At 50.2% G+C, this 20,967-nt stretch overlaps 1 protein-coding gene across 8 annotated transcripts in view; it reads right to left on the minus strand.

The window, feature by feature from the left end:
* RALGDS (ral guanine nucleotide dissociation stimulator) overlaps positions 1-20,967 on the minus strand; it is a 103,034-nt gene that overhangs the window by 40,992 nt on the left and 41,075 nt on the right. Inside the window, exons 1-2 of one of the 8 annotated variants that reach the window (XM_005293273.5) lie at positions 2,186-2,776; positions 1,285-1,359 (exon numbers count right to left, since the gene is read on the minus strand). The exons of 4 other annotated variants lie outside the window; for them this stretch is intronic. In XM_005293273.5, coding sequence (XP_005293330.3) covers positions 1,285-1,359; positions 2,186-2,590 — 480 coding nt within the window. In that variant the 5' untranslated portion in view covers positions 2,591-2,776. Of the gene's footprint in view, positions 1-1,284; positions 1,360-2,185; positions 2,777-20,967 lie in introns of those variants that run through there. 3 more of the 8 variants (XM_005293274.5, XM_008169114.4, XM_005293277.4) reach the window with 3 other exon arrangements.

The raw sequence follows: 20,967 nt of genomic DNA on the forward strand, positions 1-20,967 counted from the left end.
AATCCTGCCATGGGGCGAGAGGACCAGCCAAGCAAGGCCTGGGGTGACTCAGCCAATGCCCCAAGAAGCCTCTTTCCTGGCTGGGATTTTGAGAGACCAGGGCTCTACATGGGCAGGGAGCTGTTCAAGGAAGTTGCCTCTGCCATGGGGACTGGCTGTTAATCCCAGTGCTAACTACTCTGCCCTGTAACCTATTTAAATCTGGTCTTCCCTCCCTCCCCAGCTATCTGTGCAGTAATCCCAAAAGTTTTAGTGGTGATCCACTCTCCAGCAAGACAGATCCAGGGCTGGATAAGCATGGGTGGGATGTAAATCCTGATGGAAATGAATCTTGCTGACCCATTCTGGTTTGAATCTCACCACCAACACTGGGCCACACGAGCACACTTCAACTTCCCCCTTCCCACCAATGGAAGGAACTAGACAGAATGAATGAGCCAGCTGTGAAACACAGCATTAGTTATCCAGGAATTGGTGGAAGGTCCCTGAACTCTCACCACTCTGAGCCAAACTGTCCTAGTGAATGAATGGCACAGTGCTCTTTTTGACCCAGAGGACTGAGAAGTGGTTGATGGGCATAGCCCTGGCTTGCAGAGACATACCAAGGGATGCTTTGTGGGTCTCCAACATTGACCTGAGAGCCCCCTGTTCCCTTCCAGTGTTATGCTATGCCAACTCCCTTCCCTGAGCTGAACTTCTCATTTGATCAGGGTCCCCCATGTTTTCCCCACACGTGAAGGTTTCATAACCCAACTCCTTGTTGACAAAAAGCAGTCACCACTCTACAAGCTGTTTGGTGTGTCATACATCCCCCTAGAAGGGCAGGCACAATTCCCACCAGCAAACCCTGGATCTGAAGCCAGCAAGAGCTGCAAGGGCCGGTGCTACATAGAAAGGTCCAGGGTCTTGCCCTAGAGTATGGCAGTTTTGCACCCTCCACTGTGTGTCCTATTAGGCCAATCCCCATGGTCTTCCTCACCACAGGAGGGTGCTTGGGTCCTTTCTTTGCAACCTGGACAGGCCCAAAGCCTTCACAGATGTACCACAAGCCTCCAGCAGGATGCCAGACTCTCAAATACAATATTTAAAGGCCCTGATTCTAGCTCTCTGCTCCCTTCCGCTACCTGCATCAGATGGCACGCATTTCTCTGGTTTCTCCTAATAGATATTCCAGCTTGGCAGTGGGCCTGCCAGAAGGATAATGGCATAAGGGGGAGTAAAGAGATCACAGAGGGCAGCTATTTACCCACTCCTAGATAAAGGCAAAAAGTGCTGCCAAAATACCTTCCGCTGTGCTCCTCTCCTTCCCAAACAGCCACCATATGCTCCGGCCTCCCTCGCCATGCCAGGGCTCAGCTTCTGAGCATCAGATACACAACACAAGCCAGCATCAGAAACACACTAGGCACGGACCGTGCAAACTCATAGCACCTGCAAACCAAGCCAGGGATCTCTATCCTGAGAAAAGGGAACATGTACATGTGCCCTTGCTGGGAGTCCCCAGTGGTTACCTGCACTGTAAAGCAGCTAAGGACCCCCAAGTGTTTTTTAGCCATGATGTCAATAACACAGAGCACCAAATCTCAGGGGGAATCGGGCTTCTATGAAGCGTGTGTTGTGTGGGGAAGGGGGGAATGAAACACAAAGCCTGTAAGTCAGGGGTAGACAACCTATGGCAACCGTGCCAAAGGCAGCACGCGAGCTGATTTTCAGTGGCACTCACACTGCCCAGGTCCTGGGCACTGGTCCAGGGGTCTCTGCATTTTAATTTTAAATGAAGCTTCTTAAACATTTTAAAACCCTTATTTACTTTACATACAACCCCTGCTGTAAGTGTCTCCTGGGGCAGCCGTTCACAGGGTCTAAACCAGGGCTGGTCAATAGGCAGACGGCGGGCCAAAGCCAAACCACCAGGTGCTTTTGAACAGACACCGAAATCTTATTGACTTATTATTATCGGGGGGGGGGGGGTGATTATTATTTTCTCTGGTGTCTGGATTCAGACAAAAATAATAATTTACTACCCCGGCCTGAGCTCTGCTGAGACCCACAAACTCGTTCCACGAGTGACCCACCCGGGGCCCGGCAGAGCCGCCCAGGGTCCCGCAAACGTTGCCGCACCGCGCCGCGGCGAAGCGAGACTCGCTCCGGGGCCAGGCTCCCGCGCCCCGCCGCCCCGTCTCACCTCCAGCGGGGGCAGGTCGGGGTCGAGCTGGGTGAAGCTGTGCAGGACCACGGGGCTGCCGCTCTCGCCGGCCACCTCCAGCCTCACGCCGTCCCACAGGCTCCGCATCCTCCGCGAGCTCTCGAACATGTTCTCCGGGCTGCCCGCCCCGGCATCGCGCCGCTCCGCCCGCGCTCGGTTCACCATGGGAGCCGCCGGGCCGCTAGCCCCCCATCGGGACCCGCTGCCCGCCCGGCCCGGCGCGGCTCTGGGTCCGGCTCCGGCTCGCTCTCCGGCCGCCGCGGGATCCTCGCCGCAGCCCCAGCCCGGCGGCGGCTCGAACTCGCCCCGAGCAGCCGGCGGCTCCCGGCTCGCTGCGCGCAGCGGGTTGGTCATGCACGGGGCAGCCTGAGCCCACCCACACATGGGAGAAGCCCTGGTGTCAGCCCGCCCCGCCGACAGGAGAGCCCGCAAAGCCAGGCGCCGGAGTGCGCCCTTCTGGCTGGAAGGGGAAGGGCAGCGGCTCGCCTCCGCCCCCGGCGGATCTGCGGGATCTGACACCCCGGCAAGGACGGGAGTCGATCGCCACCAACCACCGCCCGCCGGAAGCTGGAGCGTCGGGTTCTCAGACGAGCTCCGCGGCGCCGGCGGGGAGCACTTTTGGAAATAGGGCCCTGCACGGATGCAGGTGCCTCAAGGGAAGAAGCTCAGCTCTTGGGAAAATCTGGCCCTGATGATGAGCCCTTGAACCCCTGACCCTGGCAGGGAGCTTTAAATGGCAAGAGAAACCGGCAGAGAGAGAGGCAGGGCTGGTCTGCCTTAGAAAAGCTGCACCCCTGTAACTCAATCTATTTAAAATCAGTCTAGTCACAACAGTGGGGATCTCGGCTGGAGACAGATTTAACCCCCTTCAGGCCTGGGTTATGCTGATTTAATTTATCTTGGTAAATTATCAAATTAAACTCAACCAAGTAAGCGAAGACCATAAACTCCTCGGGGCAGGGACTGTCTTTTTGCCATGTGTTTGTACAGGGCCTAGCACAATGAGGTCCCTAGGTGACACAGTAATAATCATAATTCAGTTTAAGGACACGTACATTAGTGGTTTGCATGGGAGTCTAGATAGACTATAATTTGATTTAGTTACACCATTGCAACCTTTGTAATATAGACCAGACCAGAGAGAGAGATTAACCCTTAGCACCTTGCATGTTCAATGCACTGAACAATCACATAACTCCCAACAGTCCCTGCTTTCAGGGGGACTGTCCTGCTTTGACCCTTGAAACCCCATGGCCCAGCAGAAGCAGCTCCTGTCCCGTGGGGCTGGCTGGGCTTGGCTCCCCACTCTGGGCTTTGCAACCTGGTCCCTGGTGCACAGGGTTTCAGTGCTGTCCGGGTTTGGCCTGGACCCCCTGATGGGGGGAGGCAGCCCCCAGGCAAAATTTGGGTAGCAGTACTCACTCAGATTTGGCCAGGTTGCCCTGCAGCCATCAAGGGGCTGGGCCAAACCTGAGCAGTGCTGTGACCCTGTGGCGCCAGGGGCCATGTCACAATGGCTGGAGTGGGGAGCCGAGCCCAGCCAGCCCCGTGGCACAGCCACTGCAGGGTGAATCCAGGACAGGCTCGCTCTGCAACTGCCTACCCCGGGGGCAGCACCTGACACACACACACCTCCAACCCCCGGGGGACAGGACCTGTCCCACTTTAGCCACTGGAAATGTTGGGAGGTATTATGCAATCATTAACCACCGAGGGCTGCCCACGTATGAAGCGGGTCACGGCCAGTGCCACCATTGTTCAGAAGAGGAAGCTGAGATACAAGGAGATGAAGTAACTTGCCCAAGATCTCACAGCAAGTCAGTAACAGGACTGGGACCACTGGTGTGATCCAGAATGGCCATTCCTAGGTGCCCTCTGTGGGTACAGAAGGCCTGAGAGCAGAAGCAATTCAGTCCTGCTGTACCAGAGATCAAGGGGTTACAGGTGAAGACTCCTATGCAAATGGGTTACAGCAGGGCTGAATTTGACAATACATGGTTCATGATGCCAGGGGGTTGTGGATCTTAACCGATGGGCTCTGAGCCCCCAAACAGATGCTGAATCCACATATTGTAACTATTATTAAGTACAAAGAGAACCAGGCAAAACTGTTCATTAGCTGTCACTGTTGCTAAAAGGTGCAATCCTGCAAACATGGAGTCCCAATCCCAAGGTCAGAAACTGGACTTTCATGTCTGAGTTTTCCGAACGGCTGAAAGATTATTAAATGCTTTGTGTATTCAAAACCCCACAGCCATATTACCTAGGAGAACATCAGGCTGAGAGAAATACATCCAGCTGTATTTTTAGATTAGCACATCAGCAGTTAGAAGCTTCTGCCAGGATAATGGGGAAAGAAAGGGTTAAGAAAGCCAACACTAAAGTGATAATGATTCAACTTGAAAGTTAACAGCCCCCTGAGATGAATGAGAGAAATCCATGCTATTGTCCCAGCTATCTGCAGACTCAAAATGGACAATGGGGCATCAGTTGACCTTCTGAAAGGTGATCAGCCCAGACACTGGAAGGCTAGAAATTTTTCCTTGTTTTCTTAAACTCCAATTTAGGGACTTCAACAAAGAGAAAAAATGCAGGAAACCAGCAGAGACCCTGAACCTACAATCAACAGACTTTTCCTCCTTTCTGGGTTTGAACACAGTCCTGCCAACATCTGGAAGTTATAAATAGGGACACATGGGGAGGTGAACAGGGGCATTCCTTTGAAATCGGTTGGATGGGTATTTTTTATAGGGACTCAGTAGAAAAAAAGAGAGAGATTTTGCTTAACACAGAGAAAGTGTCCCTCCTAAATAGAGGGAGTTGGCCATCCATGTGTGTGATTGCTAAAATTCCTGGTAGCTGGATGGGCATGTGGTGAAGGGACATCTAGACCTCACTTCCTCACTGTTGGTACAGCTGTGCCACTGTAAGTTCTCTAGTGTAGACATACCCTTAGACTGAAAGTTCTTTGGGGCAGATACTGTCATTTTGATCTGTGTTTGTACAGCACCTTGCACAATGGGGTCTGGTCTATGACTAGGGCTCCTACACACTACCACGATACAGACTAATCATCATCATCACTTTCTGTCGGCAGACCCCTGCCTTATGCACCAGGCTCCAGTTTAGCTGTTTTTGTCCTTTACTAAAAGATGCAGCTCCACTAGGTGACTAATTTTTGCTGGTCCCTTGGTTGGCCACTAAAGACAGTTTCCCTGGAATAATACTAATGATACTGGGTAATAAATAATACACAACAGGAAGTAAACTACAAGGTTTTAAAAATAGCTGGATGGTTTCCTCTCTGTTTTCCTGGGATCTTTCTGGGCCTGAAAAACAAAACACTCAAACCACAGTCACTGGCCCAAGCGCAGAACAGTTTCTCAGTACTGCCATCCCCAAGCGTTCAACACTTATGAACTTGTCCTCCCAAAATCATGAGGTTATTAAAATGTTTCATGACTTTTAACCCAACTGGGGGGTCTTTACCTCCTACTTTTGACCACGTAGGATGCACTCAGATCACCTTTTCAAGCCTTTCTTCATAACCATGAAGGCTAGAAATGTACTATTTTTTAAATTAGGCTTTCACATGACTCCAAGAGCTGGGGCTTTGAGAAAAACGTGAAACATGACACCTGTGCTAAAATGGCAACACGGGTTTTACCCACAGCAGAAAGGTTTCACAGCACATTGGGTGCTTTGGCCTAACTGTGCTCTCACTGACGTCTCCCCGTGGTAAAGCCCCTATTAACTAACGTGGGACTAGACTTAGGCCAATGAGTAGGAACTGAGCATGATGGAAAATCCGTCCCTTTGTGTCCCTCTCTAATCAGTGCTGGAACTACACACACACACACACACGCATCTCCACTCATAGGCGCCGACTCTGTGGGTGCTCCGGGGCTAGAGCACCCACAGCTCACCTCCACCTCCACCTCTGCCTCCTCCCGAGCGCGTCGCATTCCCGCTTTGCCCCCTAGCTCCCAGCGCTTCCCGCCGCAAAACAGCTGTTTCACCGCAGCAAGTGCTGGGAGGGAGGGGAAAGGAGGGGGAATGCGGTGTGCTTGGGGAAGAGGCGGGGCTGGGGCAGGGATTTGGGGAAGGAGTCCAATAGGGACAGGGAGGGGGCAGGGACTTTGGGGAAGGTGTTGGAATGGGGGCGGAGAAGGGGAGGGGCAGGGGTGGAGTCAGGGCAGGGAGGGTGCGAGCACCCACCGGCGCCGGGAAAAGTTGGCACCTATGTCTCCACTTATACGCCACCTCTCCTTGAGGCTGTGTCTGTGTGTCCCTGCTCTCCCTCTCTCTCTCCTTTGCTTCCTACCAGTTCCTCTTTTCCTTCCCTGCCTGCCTTGTGCGTTTCCTTTTCCCTTTGGTTATTCCTGTCTCTTCTTCATCCCTCCCCTCTTCCTCTGCCTGCCATAGTCTTCCCCTTTCCCTGTTCATTTATCCGCCCCCAAATCTGTGCCCCACCTGTCACACACACACCTCACCTGCACCTCTCTCTCTACTTCCTCTACTACTCCCATTTCTTACTCATCACGCAGCATTGAGGTTCACCCGATTTGGGTTTCATTGTACAAAAGAGCAAATCCTACGGGCTCACGGTGTGAAATTACTTTCATTTTAGAATAAAGGGACAGTCTCAATTTGAAAATGGAATTTAAAGTATTTAGGTAGTACACCTGCCCTGCCAATGTTAGTGTTTTCTCAACCACATTTTCCTATTAAAAATATTTCTCTCTTCCTCGCTACTGTATGGAAGACCCATGTAAGCAACAGGGAAAACTGACTCACGCAGTCTCTCTCTCACCCCAGGTTTCTTCATTTCCTCTCTCCTGGGGTATCTCTTCCCCCTGCCCCATTCCCGGGGGCCACTTTCCTCATGTCCCCCTTACAGAGCTCCCCACCCCCATCCTACTCCTAGATTTGGCCTATCTGTATAGCCCAGGATATGCAGGGCTCTCTGTTGGCTGCTACAGCCTTCCTCCAAACCCCTAGGGGGCACACTTTCTCTAATGCTGGCACCAACCTACTGTAAACATTCCGGGGTGGGGGGAAGAGGTATGGAAAGGGTTGGTAGGAGGTGGCCACGTGGCCTAGGTCAGGTCCCTTAGCATTAGCACTGATCATCATCACTAGCGTTGCTTTGCAAACAATTTTAATCTCCATGTGACCCCTGAGCATGTATCATCACTGCCACTTTACAGATGGGGAAACGGAGTCAGATCCAGCACCCACTTTCCAAGCCAGGCATCTGGATCACTCTGCGTCCGTCCGCCTCTTGACCCCTGGTTCTTCGAAGCACTAGACAGTGCCCGGGAAATGGTTAGTAACCTCACTCCTTGCACAGAACAATCAGCAAGACCGGGCGGCCTGGCGTAAGAGGGAATTTACATTAAACACACCAATGTGTTTATATCCAAACACTCAAAGAACAAAACTCATCCCAAGGAGAGAGTTCAAATCCCACAGAGACGATATTAATCGCATTCAGCCCCTCTGAGCCCCAGTTTTTTTTCTGAGCCTCTGTGATCTGTCCGATATTCCAACACTTTTCTACTGGCCAATCAGCACTGCTCACCCTCAGGGCTGCATCAGTGTTTCTGTTCTAATCTCCGGGTGCCGGGCCTCATGCTGGCTGGAGCGGCAGCATTTGGGGAGCTTATTTGAAGACAATATTATATTTAAAAACAAGGATTCAGAGTCCCCTCTCCCCAAACTGTACTTGCCCATTTAGCAATTTATTTTGGAGAGGTTAGGAAACGAGGTGATTGCCAATCCTCTGAAACGGCTCCCTGGCTCTCATCCCAGTCCTCCATCCTCAGTCATTTAAGAACCCCTTCTTTTCTGTGGTTTGCATTCTCCTTTCCTGATGGCCTTACAACATGCCACAGAGGGGGAAGACTGTCTAGTGGTTAAAGTGCAGAAGAGCAGAGCTTTATTCCCAGCACTGCCACTGACTCACGGTGTGGTCTTGGGCAAGTTTCTCAAATTGTCTGCACCTCAGTGACCCCATCTGTAAAATGGGGATGATAATACTTGTCTCCCACATTGGGGATGTGGGAGCTGTGAGGCTCAATGCATTAAGGGTTTTAAGATGGTTGGAGACAGAAGGTGCCAAACCCACACAAATAATGATCACGGACCGAGTATGCTGCTTTGAAACTTGTGTGTGGCCTCCTCCGCTCCCCACCCTGGGACTTGCATACACAACTCCAGTGGCCTAAGGGGCTAGCTGGGACCTCACAGCACCAGGGTACAGTGGGGTGAGTTGCGGATGGGATCACACAGCCGTCACTTTGTACCACTCAGCTTCTCTTAGTTTACATTACAGCCTGATTGATGCTTTGTCACTGCGGAAGGGAAGGAACAGGGGGACGCAGAAAACAGAAACAGCCCTGCTGTGTCCCAGTCCCCAGGATAGCAGGGCCCTCTCTCGCAATCGGGTTTAAAGATTCATCGAGAGGCCAAGTGTTTGTTTGAACTTCAGGACGAAACCACTGCAGCTGGGACAAGGTAGCAATCTATTACTGGGGGGCTACAAACTACGGAGGGGGTCCAGAGGGCTCTGTCCTGCTTCCCAGAAACAAGAGGAAAGGGGGAAATGGATTAAGTCAATGGAGATAGACACACCTACCTCAAGGGGAAAGAGGGAGCAATAAATGACACATCTAAAGCTCTGCCCAGACTGGCTCTCCAGACCTCACCCTGACTTCCCTGTACAGCGTTAACCTCCTGTGCTCTGCCCTTGCTAAGTTCCACATGTTTGTATTTCCTACAGAACAAAACAATCACACTGCAATCCCGCTCCCCACGCCGCACGGTTCTTGCTTTCCCATCCTGATGCTGGCTCAGCGAGTGACAAAGCCGCCCCGCCCCATGCACCAACGTGCTATCATCACACGCCGATGCCTCACATGTCAATACATCATTTGGACAAATCCCGCACATTCCCGTTGCCATACACTGACCCTTCGCTCCTGATCTGCATGCCCAGGTCTCTCCACCCAGGCAATGCACAATTCCAGAATGTCTGTTCATACGGAACATTGGCATTGACAAGTCCTGACGCATAGGCTCATGTAACTCTACAAATATCTCAAGCAGCTGCCCTGGGCATGTACAGTGGTCTCTGAGTTATACAATGTACATCTCCCTCAGGCCTTTGAAAATAAAAACGCGAACAGAGAGGAGCAGGCGTCAGAGCAGAGAATTTGGAACTCCTGTTCTCAGCTCTCCATTCAGGAGCAGACAGGCATGTACCATCTAATCCTAGGGGAGCGTCCCACAGAATATTATCAGCTAGTGACTTCTGTTGCTTCAGAGAGTTTGATAAACTCCCAGGCTGAGAGGCAGCATGGTCTAGTGGTTTGTGGGGAATACTGTAGGCTGGGCATCAGGCTGTCTGGGCTCTAGCACTAACTCACTATATGAGGTTGGATAAGTTACTTCAATGCTCTGTGTCTCAGGATATGTTCTATTTTACAGGGGTGGTGGAGGGCTAACTTCATTGCTGAATGTGAGGCACTCTGGATCATAGAATATCAGGAGGTTATCTAGTCCAACCCCCTGCTCAAAGCAGGGCCAATCCCCAGACAGATTTTTGCCCCAGAACCCTAAATGGCCCCCTCAAGGATTGAACTCACAACCCTGGATTTGGCAGGCCAATGCTCAAACCACTGAGCTATGTCTCCCACCAAAGGACTATGGAGTACAAAGTGTTATGAATTATTGGTCCAGGTGGTTTGTTCAGCTTGACTTGAACTGAATCCTGAACCAAAACTTTTTTGTTGTTCCATTTTATTTTAAAATACTTCAATTTCTGTGCCCCCCTGAATTTCCTGGTCCAAGCCAGGGCTGGACAATGTGTGTCAGACACATCACACTCCCATCCCAACCAGCAACCCCCGAAGAACAGTTTTAGGACTTGTTTACATAGGGAAATTCACTGGAATAGGAATGATGAAATTGCTCCCATGTAGACACACTTATTCCAGAGGAGCTATCGCAGAATTACGAATAGTTATTCCACTTTACATTCACATCCTATCTTAAACTGGAAAGACTTTCCCAGGTAGACAACTCCTAATTCCATGAGCTACTTGGCCGACTGTTTCAGATTGGAGAGGTCCGCACCATTTGACTCAGCCTCAGGTTCTGGGTGCTTCGCAGGACTGAACCACTGCATCTTTTGAGCTGATTGGGATTCTCTGTTTTGCTGATTAAAAAGCCTGACTCTGGCTTTGTACTCTGTGCCCTTTAAATTAAATAAATTAAATATAAATTAATGGAGATATCCCATCTCCTAGAACTAGAAGGGACCTTGAAAGGTCATCAAGTCCAGCCCCCTGCCTTTACTAGCAGGACCAAGTACTGATTTTGCCCCAGATCCCCAAGTGGCCCCCTCAAGGATTGAACTCACAACCCTGGGTTTAGCAGGCCAATGCTCAAACCACTGAGCTATCCCTCCCCCCTTTCTACCCAGTGGCACCTTTATCCAGCTGGGATATATTGCTCTTCCTAAGCAAAGCCCCCGCCCCCACAGGCAGCCATGGACAGGGACAGTGCTAGCCTATTGGGAGCCCTCAGCAGGAATATTTTGCCCTCCCTCCCCCACAACACATAGTATTGATTAATAGGGGGCCCCTTGAGCTGCTTGGGGCCCTAAGCAATTGCTTATTCCTAGCGCCGGCTCTGGCCACAGATTCAGCCACAAGTGCTAGCTCAGAAACTCAGTTCTCCTTCCAAGTCTCCGTTAAGCATATAAACTATCTCACACAGCCAGACCAGCTCCTAATTACAGCCAGTGCCCAGAAGCAGCACAAGGATGCATGCACCACCCCCAGACAATCAGAATTCAAAAGCCCCTGTCTGACAGCGGTCTGTGTTTAATTTCTTTGGGCCCCCTGTACGCAGCTGGACTCCAACACTGCATGCCGAGGTTTCAAACCCCTCGAGTTGAGCCAGAGGGTCATGATTATGCCATGGCTGTGTTTTTGCCTCCAGGTCTAAAGAACCCACTGCAGTTTTTTCTGAACTTCTGTCTATTCAGGTTCTTATACCAACCTCATCACTGAGCGCCTTCCAGGGCATTAAGTGACAATTTAAACCATTCTGTCCCAGACTCACTCACCCACACATGCCAATACCACCCCCAAAAGCCAACTAATCACAGTTTTGCACAACAGCTTTCATGCAGGTGCCACCTCTGGGGATGCGCTCAGTGGCTATACAACTGCACACTGCAACAGGACACAACTGTTATTAGGAGGGGAAGGGAAGATTCTTTTAGCCAATGGAAACTACATGCAGAATTTAGAGAGGCACAATGTAGCTATTTACATTGGGATTTCTCCAGAAAACCAGAGAGAACAGGCCTACTTTTGTGCAAAGTGTCATGGGATATTTTTATGGTTGCAAGAGGCCAGTGTGATGCGTGTCACTGTGAATATGTGATGCCTTTGTTTTCCATGTGTTATACATACCCTATAACTTTATATGTCTAAGCACTCTCCCTGTGAGCACAGTTCAGCAGCCATTTTGATCTCAGGGCTCGGCCTGTTACACAGAAGAGACGCACTACGTTCTCCCCGGGAGACTTGACTTTTGTTCTTTCTTGCGCTGTTTTGCTTTAAAGGATGCCGTTAGCTTAACATCACCCTTCTCTCTGAACATTTTCATCTGTGCTTGTCACAAGTACCACCTAAAGCGACTACAACTGAAAGAAAATGGAGGACAAATATTTTCCCTCTATTGTTTGACAGTGATTTGTATAGAGCCAGTTTCACTGTTTCCCAGTTGAGCCACTTAAGTCAGTTTTCCCTGTTGCTTACATGGGTCTTTCATACAGTAGCAAGGAAGAGAGAAATATTTTTAATAGGAAAATGTGGTTGGGAAAACACTAACATTGGCAGGGCAGGTGTACTACCTAAATACTTTAAATTCCATTTTCAAATTGAGACTGTCCCTTTATTCTAAAATGAAAGTAATTTCACACCGTGAGCCCGTAGGATTTGCTCTTTTGTACAATGAAACCCAAGTCGGGTGACCCTCAATGCTGCACTTGATCCAAGGCGTGACATCTCCATCTGACACCATGCTGGGAGATCGCAGGCCTGACTCAGAAGGGATAATGTCAATTTCTCTTCACCGTCATCATTTCCTGAAACTCCTGCGTGCTCCGTCCAGGTCTCCCACTCGAGGAATGGCAGCGCCCAGCCCTGCTTATCTTAGCAGACCAGATAGCAACTCGAGGCTGGACAGATGCACGGAACAAAGTCAAGTTAGCTCCTGACTCCCAGCTGCCTCATCGTTTCCCAGAAGAAAGCCCCAGCTATAAAGGCACTTACTGGGCACCGCTTATTTTCCCCTCCCCACCCAGTAGGAACTAGAATCTATGGAGGATTTTCTATGTACATGGCTATTTCTTCCCCTTATGTTGCATGACTGGGGTGGGGAGGGGATAAATGAGTGGAATGGACATGAGCAATATCTCCAAGCTATATACAGTAGTATTAACGAAGCAAAAGTATGCACAGGCACAGCAACGACGGTAACCATCAACTGCCTGTGAAATACGGACTACAGCAGGAGATGCCAGGCCGTGGGGGAGTCTAATGGTCACCGCGACCAAAGCAGGAGATTGTCTGGATCTCACAGAGAAGCAGTTCTGTCTGGGCCTGATCAATCCAACAGCACGTGGGGTTGGGTTTGAATTAGAACCCATTCTTTCTGATTGATTCTACATAGTTCATCGTTTTCTCCTTCACCCTCTTCTTAACCAGCTGAGAGAAAGAATGGGGAAAGGGACTCAAGACTCACCAGTGTGTTCCTGGTTATGGGACATTTTGGCCGCATGAAGCCGAAGCGAGAGATAGCTGTGAAGTCCAAGGAGCATTTTTGCCTGCAGCTGTCCTATAGGGTCCTTCTAAAGTCTGTGGCTGCTCTCCCACGCCCTGCACAAGGCCCATGTATATTACAGGCCATACCACAGTTCCAGTGGACCTAAAGAGCATCTTCACTTCCCCACACGCTGCATCTAGAGGGGTAAACATTAGCAAAGTGCAAAGCTAATGGCTTGTTAAAACTCCCGCTCAGTTCAGTAAATCTAGTTTTTGGTTTCCAAGCCCCAGTCAAACCAGAAGAGAAATATCCAGGGGGCATAAGAAGCTCTCCCCTGAACCACGCCTGCATCCTCCCCTCCATCTGGGCTTTTAGCACGAGCTTTGCAGTTGGTGAAACAGCTGGTGCTCTGGGTGATGGACTGTTTCAGCTGATCTGGGAAAACAGCCAGCTTGACATAAGCCCCTCCTCTCCCACTCCTCGAGCCAGCATTAGGATGCTCTCCCCCCCTCCCCAGCTGACGTTATCTTTGTGGGGGGGGGTTCATCCCCTCACTCTCACACAACCATTGTCTTTAGCCTCTCTGCCCTCCTCCCCACCCCTGCTCGAAGCACTCAGACTACAGCACCTCCAAGTACAATTTGGGAACTGGTTTGCAAACTTGGGGGGCTGGTGTGAGGCATGAATTGTGAGCAACGGAGCTTGTGGGGCTGAGAAATCAGGCTCTGGCTCCGCTCTCCTCTCAGGAATCTATTCAAGGGCAGTGAGTACATTTTTCTAGCAAACCACGTACAGCCAAAATGACACATTTAGCTGAATCGAGTAAAAGGAGAATCTCAGAAACAAGAGCCTTTGGCACCCGATCAACTGAGAAACCCCATGGGACAAAGAAGAAACTTTGCTAAGCAGGGCATGTGCCTGCCAGCTCCGCCCCGATACATTTTCTATCCCCATTATATTCTGTTTTGATCTATCCAGGTGGGAGGTGCGTGATGGAACCACTAGGAACACACACACATGGAGTGGACAGACAGAAAGGAGGGACGGCTCCCAACGGTCTTCATACGTGGCATGATCTGGGCCCTGCTCTCCAGCTGTGGAACAGTGTCCGTGGTTCTATTCTTGGTGATGGATGTAGCGGTCTCCTAGCTCTCCCAGCTGTCTCTGAATTTGCCTAGCCTATGCATGGCACACTGCATCTCACTTACAAGCCAACAGGGACAGAGAAGGTGGTGTGGTAGCTGATCTGGCTGTATGACATTTCAGGTAGCTAGTGAGAGCTCCTGCCACCATGTTCCCCACAGTAGGTGCCGTTTTGTTAGTCAACGTCTGCTCAGCGTCGGGAACCTGGCTCTGGAAGCGTTAGCAGTCGTGTTCTCTATTCTCATAGGGCATGGGGGAGGATGCAGCTCCTTGTCTGAGCTCCAAGTAACAGTGTGAAATGGGTTATCCTCCAGGCCTGCCCTGCAGCTGGAATTGGGGCCTGTGAGAATGGCACCTCGGCAAACCTAGGACACCACTCAAGCACCTTCTCTAACATTCCTACAGCTGCAGTTACTGTCTGACCCCCTTCTGCAGGAGGGCACGGGGAGGGGGGCTTCTCTGGAAGCCACCAGTAATCCCCTAACACAGCAGTGCTTAAGCTTATCATGGCACGGAAGCCGAATGGCTTTGGAAACCGAGGTCGTTTCAAGTAAGGAGTCAAATTAAGCAATGGGATCAAAGCAATTTAAGGGATGACAGACGAGGTGTCAGGTGGCGGCAGCAGCCCTGTAAGCATTTGGTGTTGAAGGAAACTCATTTAAAATGTAAAGCAATCCCATAGCATTGTAGAAGGCAGGGAGCTCCCCCTAAGATAGCGGACGTGATTTACAGTGAAGAATGAAACCTTGCTGTCAGGCTTACGTGGCTGAAAAGTGAAAAGCTGATGTGATATAAACTGAGCAGCTGACCGAGTGCTGAGCACAGAGCGAGCACCTCCACAGCCTGGCAGGATTCAAACGGAGGAGCCGGAGGAGGTACTATGAAGCAGAGAAGAGAATGTTACATGGTCTGACTCTAGTGGTTGAAGCACAGGACAGGGAATCAGGACCCCTGGGTTTCAGTCCTGATTCGGACACTGATTTGGTATGTGACCATGGGCAAGTCACTTCGACTTAAATTCACCCACACAGAATCACAGAATATTAGGGTTGGAAGAGACCTCAGGAGGTCATCTAGTCCAACCCCCTGCTCAAAGCAGGACCAACCCCTACTAAATTATCCCAGCCAGGGCTTTGTCAAGCCGGGTCTTAAAAACCTCTAAGGATGGAGATTCCACCACCTCCCTGGGTAACCCATTCCAGTGCTTCACCACCCTCCTAGTGAAATAGTGTTTCCTAATATCCAATCTAGACCTCCCCCACTGCAACTTGAGACCATTGCTCCTTGTTCTGTCATCTGCCATCACTGAACAGCCAAGCTCCATCCTCTTTGGCACCCCCCTTCAGGTAGTTGAAGGCTGCTATCAAATCCCCCCTCACTCTTCTCTTCTGCAGACTGAATAACCCCAGTTCCCTCAGCCTCTCTTCGTAAGTCATGTGCCCCAGCCCCCTAATCATTTTTGTTGCCCTCTGATGGGCTCTCCAATTTGTCCACATCCCTTCTGGCAGTGCAGTGGCAGGTCGGAAACTGCATGGAATTTTAAACGTCCTTCTGCAGTAGTATCAATCCACACACAAGATCATTGTCTTTCATATGAAAATCAGAAAGGAAAACTAGTGTGAGAATCAGAAAGGGAAAGTTCAATGGTCCAGGCCCCAAACTAAGTAAAATGCAACTTCAACAGCAGCAGTGACAAAAAGCAATTAAGAAATTTAAAGTCATTTTAATATTCCCTGGTATTGTTAACAACACAGACAAAGGACGTTCCCTCCACCTCTTCTACTTGCACTAAAAGAGGTTTCCACTGTGCATTGTTAGAGGAAGGGGTGTTATTCCAGATGCCTTTCAATTGCAAGCAAGGCTTCTTTTCAGGTTCTTCCAAACACTGGACTCCAGTGGCAGAGGAGCAAATTCACCTCTGACTTACACTGGGGCAAACATGGACTAACACCGCTGACACTGCACCAGTGTCACTCGCCCAAACCAGTGTCATTTCAGTCAAGCAGTGCTGCCAACTCCCGTGGTTTTATCACAAGCCTGGCAATTTATGCTGTTTTTCTGGAGGCCCCAGAAAGTCCTGAAGTCACCTGACTGCACAAGAATCTCAGCGTTCATTAAAAACTGACTGTTTCTAGTCCCCGTGGTTGCAGACGAAAGCTTAAAAGTGTGACCTGAGTGCTACCTAAAGGCTCAGGAGCCAAAGGAAAAGAACTCAACATGACTTTTTAAGCCAATCTCATGATTTTTGGGGCCTGACTCATGATTTTTGACTACCTGGGGTTGTTGACACTTCAGATGTTGACCCTATGCCTGGGATTTGCATTGGGAACAAAACTGAGAACAGCTCAGTGCTTGAATTATAGGGAGCCCGGGCCCACCTCACTTCTGTCTTATGGCCCCCTTCCTTCTCCCTACTGTTTAAATTAAAGCAAACCGCTTGCCAGTCAGGGCCCCCCTATTGTTTCCTCATAATTCAAGTACTGTCAAGCATAATTCTTGGCAGTCCATCAGAAGCAGGGCCTGGGGTTTTCTTCAAGAGTCCAGGAGCAGGACTTTTGCTTCCCACCATCTGGGGCTAGAGATGTTCACCTCAGTAGAAGGCCTTCAGCAGACAAGCACACATCCAGAGCATCCATTCCTTGCTGCCATCAGAGATCTGGGGAAAGCAGCTTCACCGGCATTGGATCAGGGCCGGATCCAGCCACCGTGGAAGCCAATGAGACTCTCTTCATTGGGTTCCAGGGGCCCAGGAGGAAAAAGGATCCCACCCCATTCAGCATTGTAGGATGCCTGCGGAGATCCCCTCACAGCCTGGGGTACGTCCTGCCCGTGGGGGTACGGCGAGTTGTCTAGTGAACAGTGCTACATTATTTGACTCTCCGCTCGGTGGATGGACAGGTTGTTTTTCTTCCTGCCGAGCAGCCTCAATTGATGAAGCTTTATTGCTTAAATCAGTCTGGTAACACTATCTCCTTATCAACAGTTAATTACCACACTGCTATGTAGGATGCTCTAGCCAGGAGTCGCGTCAGCATTTCCATTACATACACTGGGCTCTGAACCTCAGCAGCAAGAATTCACTTGGTATAAGGCACCAGCTTGGAAGTATGCAGCAAATAAGTCCTTTTCTAAGGTGGGACCCCAGCAGGGCACCTGGATTTTCAAACTGGCTCCTCCCATGGATCTGCAGTGTCTGCTGCAAAGCCCCTAGTTTGGGGAGTTTGTGGGTGGGGGAAGGGAGGGGCTCTTTTGGAACCAGAGGGGTAGGAGGATTGGGGTTTGTTATGTTTCCCTGCTCGTTTGGATAGGGTTTGCTGCTGGGTTGCTATGGCCTGGATTGTTAACAGCTGTCAGGGGCCCTACGACTGGGGACAGGAGTTTTTCTGAGGGCTGCAGCAAAATTAATCCAATAATGAAAGGTTTCAGAGTAGCAGCCGTGTTAGTCTGTATCCGCAAAAAGAAGAACAGGAGGACTTGTGGCACCTTAGAGACTAACAAATTTATTAGAGCATAAGCTTTCGTGGACTACAGCCCACCGAAGAAGTGGGCTGTAGTCCACGAAAGCTTATGCTCTAATAAATTTGTTAGTCTCTAAGGTGCCACAAGTCCTCCTGTTCTTCTTTAATCCAATAAGTAAGAGGTTGGACTGGCAAATCCAGCCCCTGGAGTCTTATCCCCGCAGCAAAGGCCTCCCCTGCCTTGGTGGAACCACCACGGCGCACGGGGGGAAAGGGGAGTTTGGGCCTGTGGCCCAGCCATCCCTTACCCTCTCTCAGCTGAGACTCACCAGAGCCACTGTTTAAGTCATCCATGTACCAAGGGGAAAGAGAACCCCTGGATTGCAGCTGCTCTGACCTGGCTCTTCATGTCCCCATGCAGGGCACAACAGAGACTGTTCTTCAGTTCCTAGCCCCGCATGGGCCTGGCTGACTACAGGGGCTGGAGTCACGAGGGGCGTGGCAGGGGAATGGCCAGTGGATCCGTAGCCAAACGACTCCACAGAGGAGGAGTGCAGGGTCCGTGGATGGTTTTGCCCCACTGTGGCTGAGGAGTGGCTCAGTGAGCTCACAACACCACAACTGCAGTTGCCATCTCCTTTTCGTCTTGCTTTCACCCCCCCGCCCCCCATCAGCTCCTACTAGTGTTCTCAAGTGTGTGTTGCAGCTGCTCATGGCTGTTCTATTCAACCAGCCATAAATGACACTGAGAATCACACTTCTTTCTTTATGTACTGCCAGTCTCTACCTTCACTTTCCGTTCTGGAAATTAAGCATTTCGTACAGCGGATCTCAGCTGAAAAGAGAAAAACAAACCCAGAGCTGTGCAGATAAAAACTGAGAGGTGGGGGAAGGAAGGATGAGCAGAGAGAGGTTGTTTTACGTTTTCTTGAACTCAAATCCTAGAGCCTGACAGGCCGGCTGCACAAACCGCCTTCACTCAGTCCGCCAGCTGTAAAGAGGATGGTGGTGTGCATCTGTTTCCCTGCTGCTAGGACTGTCACACTGTTCAGTTCCAGGCATCTTCCAAACAGCTTCCATACATCTCCAGATCAAGGGCCCCTTCCTGCAAACTGCAAAGGGGGCTTGGCCTGGGGAGAGCTGGCAGGGTCTGGCCCCAAACGTAGAAAAAGCACAGTGCACCCCAAAGTGGATCAGGGATTCCATGAGAATGACAGAAATAGAGGGAGGCTCTGGTACCCCACTGAACAAACGTTACAGCTCATGGGGTACAAGTCAACCGCAGCTGGGGATGACATGAGGGGCCACCCTGCAGTGTCCCAGTACACAGGCCACCCTGAGCGTTCGTTGTGCATCACAGGACACGGAGAAATCAAAAGGAAAAAGTCCCGCTGCTGCAGACTCAGTATTGCCAATCCCAAGGGTTCAAAAATCATGAGCCAGCTTCCCCAAAATCACAAGGCTGGCTTCAAAAATTACACAGTGATAAAAAACTAAGCACGGTGGGACTCTCTTTATTTGCTTTCTGGTGTCTGAGCCTTTCTTTGAGATTCACGCTTCAAGTTGTGCTCCATGATCATGAGGGCTAGAAACTTTCATTAAAAAAAAAGGAAGTTGAGATTCTCATGTATTATTATTTGTCTTGGGGTAGCACCCAAGAGCCCCTGTCACGGACCAGGACCCCACTGTGTTAGGTGCTGTACAGACACAGGACAAAAGCCACAAAGAGCTTACAGACTAACATGACTCCAGGAGTTGGGGCTTTAGGAAATACACCAAATGTTGCAAGAGTTGGCAACACTGCGGAGGGTTCCTGCTTCTTGTGCTAACAGTGGTTCTCAAACTTTTTTTTTTTTTTTTTTTTGCAGACCACTTAAAAATTGCTGAGGGTCTCGGAGACCACTTGATGATCTTTCCAAATGCTGTTTGTACCGTTAGCTAACTATTGTAAAGCACTTTAGATAAAAGCGCTATATAAAAAAAAGTTATAACAACTTTTTTTGTTCTATAAATAAAAGCAAACAACTCATATTTTAATATCAGTAGCCTTACCCTTCTAATGCAATGGATGTGCCCTTTCTCCCCTGAGCTGGGGCTGGGAAGGAGGAGGGTCTCTCCCCCTCCACAGCAGCCACAGAGCTGAGGCTGGGAAGGAGGGCCATCTCTCCCCGCCAGCCACAGCCCTGCTGGAACTGGGGAAAGTCGCCTCTTTCTCTGGCCGCCACAGCCCTGCACGTCCCAAATTCCCCCCCACCCCTCTTCTCACCCCACTGCCCCCTCTCACCTACCCCCTACTCCTCCCAAGGCCACCACCTCACCTTACATGTGAGTCTTCTCCATTCATTCTCTTGTGTGCGGCCGCCCAGGCACACACCTCAGAGGGAACTATCCGTGAACCACCTGAATGGAGCTCATGGAGCACTGGTGGTCCACGGACCACATTTTGAGAAGCTCTGTGCTAGAGCATCTTGGCATGACAGAGTGTGCTAAAGGGCTTGTGAAAAGACCCAGACTGGATGGGAGCTGAAATTCTAGGGAACCCCTGCATTTGGTAAGGATGAGGTGCGACCAAGGTTTTCAGCAGAAGCATCAATACTGAAAATGCATGAGAGTAAAATCCAACAGGTTATACTATTCAATAATGATAAAGAATTGAATCATGCCATCCTCTACACACAGGGAGTAGCATTTTACTACGCAAGCAGTCACGCTGAAATTCAGAGGCTAGCTGAGTCATGAGGTACTGCTCGATGTGAGTAAGGCTGGCAGCAGTAGGCCCGGAGGCCCCAGTTCAGGACAGCATTCCTTTCCAGGACAGCACTTAAGAATGCGTTAAAAGCTAAACACATGCTTATATGTTGTCCTGAGTCACGGACGTGATGTGCAGCACTTATATAGCATCATCTGGCTCTCAGAGCCCATTAGAAAGGAGGTGTATCTGTTTTATAGGTGGGGAAACTGAAGCACAGAAAGATTTGGTACCATGGCCAAGGCCATATGGTGAATCATTAGCAGAGCTTAGAACAGAACACAGGTGTCTTGACTGATAGTCCAGATGCCCTATGCATTAGGAGAGATAAGATATGCACTACTTGAGGCTATATTTCCATTAACAGGTTCTGTCGACACCATAAACCACAAGAGCAGAGCTGGAGTCATTAAGACGAGCTGCAAGCATAACACAAAAGTCTCTTTGTAAGGCCAGCAGCTTCTGTTTCACCCCAACCAAGACCCTTAGATGCAAGTCCAGTTTACCCAAACTTCAGCATTATCACCCCATCTCTGCCACTCCTCTCCCCCCAGGGGAGCACGGCT

Source organism: Chrysemys picta, chromosome 18 (assembly GCF_011386835.1).
Source record: "Chrysemys picta bellii isolate R12L10 chromosome 18, ASM1138683v2, whole genome shotgun sequence".
In the NCBI taxonomy this organism is placed as follows: domain Eukaryota; kingdom Metazoa; phylum Chordata; order Testudines; family Emydidae; genus Chrysemys; species Chrysemys picta.